Source organism: Arachis ipaensis, chromosome B9, assembly GCF_059453495.1.
Source record: "Arachis ipaensis isolate K30076 ecotype BB chromosome B9, ASM5945349v1, whole genome shotgun sequence".
NCBI lineage: Eukaryota > Viridiplantae > Streptophyta > Magnoliopsida > Fabales > Fabaceae > Arachis > Arachis ipaensis.
This window is the reverse complement of record NC_142444.1, coordinates 45,093,765-45,098,092: the sequence shown is the minus strand read 5'-3', so window position 1 is coordinate 45,098,092 and position 4,328 is coordinate 45,093,765. Positions and strand designations below refer to the sequence as shown.

General features: G+C 33.2%; 1 protein-coding gene across 1 annotated transcript; it reads right to left on the bottom strand.

Annotated features, from left to right (window-relative positions):
* Positions 1-2,804: 2,804 nt before the first annotated feature.
* On the bottom strand, positions 2,805-3,998 carry LOC107615507 (uncharacterized). Its single transcript, XM_016317565.1, has 2 exons — positions 3,500-3,998; positions 2,805-3,421 (listed from the first exon to the last, which is right to left on the bottom strand). Exons 1-2 carry the CDS (start codon positions 3,996-3,998, stop codon positions 2,805-2,807), a joined length of 1,116 nt encoding a protein of 371 aa, XP_016173051.1.
* Positions 3,999-4,328: the final 330 nt, after the last annotated feature.

Below are 4,328 nucleotides of genomic sequence, written 5' to 3'. Positions count from 1 at the left end.
TAATTTATCCTATTAAATAATAAATGAAAGACCTAATACGTATTTCACATTTTATGATAGCTAGATTAGAAAGTGGAAAATATTATTTTAAAATAGAGATATTTTATTCTTTTTTAATCAATGATTTAAGTATTAGTTTTGATTTTTGATAAATTATTATTTTGACACCTAAAATGTGGTGTTTTAGACAAAAAATCATTAAAAGAAAGAAAAACATTTGTAATTTTGAAAAGATCACAAAATTATGACAAATTTGTTAAAATGAAATCATGAGTACCTTTTTTATTTAAAAACTGTTTAACCAAAATTAACATTTTTGAAACGGTAAAACAGTGGTTTACCTTTGTATTATTATTGTGCAACAATGTCTAAATACTAAATAGAGTGACATGTAATGCAATAATAGTAAGACTTTTCCAAAGGAGAAGTATGTGGTTATTTTAGAGTTTAGTGATTGACTGTATTATGTGTCAGTGGCCTTGGGATGAGGCTTTGAGAGGTCCCTTTGATGGTAGCTTAGCTTTTTTACACACAAACCCAAATCTCTTCTCTTTAGTCTTTAGATCTTAGACCTTAGTAGTTGAATCACTGTTTAACCTTGTTGACTGACAGGTCTTCTGGTCTTTGTTGTTTTGCTTTCTTAGTGAAAGTCCAAAACATGTTCTTATTTCCAAATTTTAATATTTTAATTAATTAATTAATTAATTAATAACAGCCACATTCCTAGATAGACAACACTAGCTTATTTTAAATGATGCATGCAATAGCAAAAAATTCTAAATGTGTTATAATTAAATAATCATCACAGGCTATGCTATAGCCTCCATAATTATTAGATCAAAAAATTAAACAGAATAATCATACACACATCAAGTAAAAAATAAATAAATAAATAATTAAAATAAATTAACATCAGTCTTTTTCTTTTTTGATATAAAATTTAAGTGGAAGTTGGTGCTGATATCCATCAAGATCTGGAAAAAAAAAATCCTCAACTTCTTTAAAAATGTTTATTAGGGGAAATTAAAATTTTGAGGTGTTATACTTATAGTGTTATAGGGACATAGTTCACTTTGTCCTTTAACGATACGGTGGGATTTGATCTCTGCCGATAAAATTAGTGTATTTGATAATTAGTCGCGTTTATTGTTTTAAAAGTTCGCACACTAAATTTTTATGCCATTTAATTTACGACTATATGTTAGGTGTAGTATAAAATATGTATTAGAATATAAATATATATATTAAAAATAAATTAAATTATATATATATTTATATATAAATATATTATTAGTTAATTTTAGTATATGAATAGTATTTTTTTAATTTAATATAAAAAAATGAATTAAAAATAAAAATTTATATGTATTTATCTTTATATAAAATTAATAATAAAAAATTATTAAATAATAATTTAATTAAATCTGCCAAATATTTAATTATTTTTAACTATTAAATTCTCATAAAAATAATTGCAAATAAATTTTTACATTCAAATCACACATAAAATTAAAAAAAGCAAATTCACTGCTTACTTAAAATGTTAAAATATTAAAAAATTAATTAAATTAATCTTATTTAATACTCTTATTAATAATTAGATATTAGACTTTAGATATTTATTATTTAATTTTTTTATTTAAAATAAAATGATAATTAGATTTTTGGAGATGTTGAATTTAGACTAATTAATCTTTGGAAAAAAAGTACTAATTAAATTTTTTAAAATAGTAAACAATGGACTAGAAATTAATTTAAGAATGGAAGTAATGATGGAAATGTGTAAATATATTGTGATTTGGGGGTGTATTCCACATATGTGGATCTGTTGAAGTTAGTAACCTGCAAAACGCAGGTTACGTTTTGCATCACCTGAAACCAAAAAAGCTTAGTCTCCTGCAAAACGTAGGATACGTTCTGCGTGAATCCAAAATCAAAAAGTTGCAACAACCTGCAAAACGTAGCTTTCGATTGGCAGGGAAGCAGATTGAGGACTCGAAACGTGTCCCTGTCCCCTGCATGCAGACTGGACCTGCTTGTTGACCATGTTGGAACTCGAAAAACGGAAGCTGCGTTTGGCAGCTGGCCAAGCCAAAACGCAGGTTGCGTTTGGCACTCTTCCCAGTTGCATGCACGCCACGTGTTGGAGAAGAGTGTTGTGGAATGTATAAAAACACAAAACACAGAGAGAGGAGTTACTGAAGGGTGAAGAGTGTTGTGTGAGGTTAATACGGAAGATTGAAGAGTGTTGTGTGAGGAAGGTTGTGGGAGGAAGAAGAAGAATAGAAAGCTTAGGTTGATTTGGTTCTTAAAAAAATGGTTCGTAATTTTACTAGACTTGAAGATCACATTATTGAGTACTTGGATCATTCTTAATAGGTAAGTAATTTTTTTAAAAATTTTATGATAAGTAAATATATTTATTGGGATTTTGTTTATTTATTTTTTAACAAACAATTTTTTTTTTATTATTATTATTATTATTATTATTATTATTATTATTATTAGCCAGTATTATAATGCTTAAGTCTGATGAAAAAAATTGTTATCATGGGTAGTATAATAATAAAATACTGTGTAGGATAATGATAATAAATTATTAATATTTTTTAATAATAAATAAATAATACTGTCTAATATTAATAATTAATCGTCAGTATTTTATAATGAAAAATAGTGCACCGGCGAGGACCATGCATATCCCGCAAATCCATCTCATTCAAGTAGAGAGTTGACTTCGGTCTTCCTTTTGTCGCGAGCCTTAATGTCCAGTTGGCGATCACCTTCGCTCCTTCGTATCTATCTCACGTAGATGGGTCACCCATCAAAACAAACTCGCCTCTATACACCTTGCAAATTTCAGACATCTTGTACACATCGTGCACGTACACTTGCCAGTCAAGACGCTGGTTGGTGCAACATGCAAGCACGTGGCGACATGGCAGTCGCTCGACCTGGAAATGGCCACAGTCGCAGTGTCGTTGCGCAAGGTTAACAGTGTAAATGGTACCATCTTGCATTTCTCGAACTTCAAACATCTCGTTACGCCTGTCGAACTGGTTGACCACAATGTTTCCTGCACGTCGGAAGCTTTTTTCAACTCTCTTCGTTGCAAATTCTGAATACGTGAATCCGTTGCGGATACACTCATGAGCCTCAGTACTCTTCCGAGTGAACAATTCATTCAGTCGATAGAAAGTTGACCGGACAAGGGCAGTCACAGGAAGGTTGCGTGCACCCTTCAAGACAGAATTTATGCACTCTAACAAGTTTGTCGTCATATGTCCCCAACGATGACCACCATCGAATGCCAACACCCATCTCTCAACACCAATCTCATCGCACCATTGAGTATATGCCTCACCCCACTCTTTAAGTCTTTGGTAGTTTTTGTTGTACTCCTGCTCCATCCTAGAATAGCCTGTTGAACAAACCATTTAATTATAAGCAGATGCCATAAATTTACTATGAATAGAACCATAACAGCGAGTTGAAATACCTGTGTTCACCATGAGTTTATGTAAATATGGAGCCTTGAACCTCCTTAAGAAGTTGGACCCAATGTGCCTGATGCAGTACATGTGCCACGCCCTTGGTGGTGACCATGCACCGTTACTGCGAGCTATTGCAGCGTCGATGGAGGTATGGCGGTAAAAAATAATACCCACACCATCAATGGTAACAACATATCTCCACAAATTGGTTAAAAAAAACTCCCATACGCCTGTTGTCTCGCCCTCGACAATCGCAAATGCAATAGGCACAATGTTTTGATTCCCATCTTGTGCAACTGCTACCAGAAGTGCACCTTTATATTTTTCGTACAGGTGCGTGTTATCAACCTGCACCAGTGGCTTGCAGTGTCTGAATGCTACAATAAACGGATAGAAGCTCCAAAAATTGCGGTGCAGAACTCTTACACCTTGAACCTCCTCACTCTCACGATAAACGGGGAGCGTTTTAATTTGAACACGAGACCTTGGCATCTTCATTGCCATTGCTTTCAACCATACTGGCAGAGTCTGATAAGAAACTTTCTAATCACCGAAAACTTTTGCGACAGCTTTCTGCTTTGCCAACCAAGCCTTGCGGTAACTTACAGTGTAGTTGAACCTGCCTTGAACTTCTGCAATAACAGACTTCACCTTTATCAAGGGGTCTGCTTCGACCAACGGCCTAATGACATCTGCAATTGTGTCTGAGTCCAACTTGGCATGATCTTGTGAAATCGTGCCCATAGTGCATGTGTACTTGCCATTGTATCTCCTGATCTCCCAACAAGCTTTTTTTCGAATCAAGCTAGCTTGGATAAGCCAGTCGCACCCTAC

Coding starts and splice junctions, on each gene's coding strand:
- LOC107615507 (XM_016317565.1), bottom strand. CDS start 3,998: ATGGCAATGAAGATGCCAAGGTCTCGTGTTCAAATTAAAACGCTCCCC. Junction 3,422..3,499: donor TAAACTCATGGTGAACACAG/GTATTTCAACTC, acceptor TTTGTTCAACAG/GCTATTCTAGGATGGAGCAG.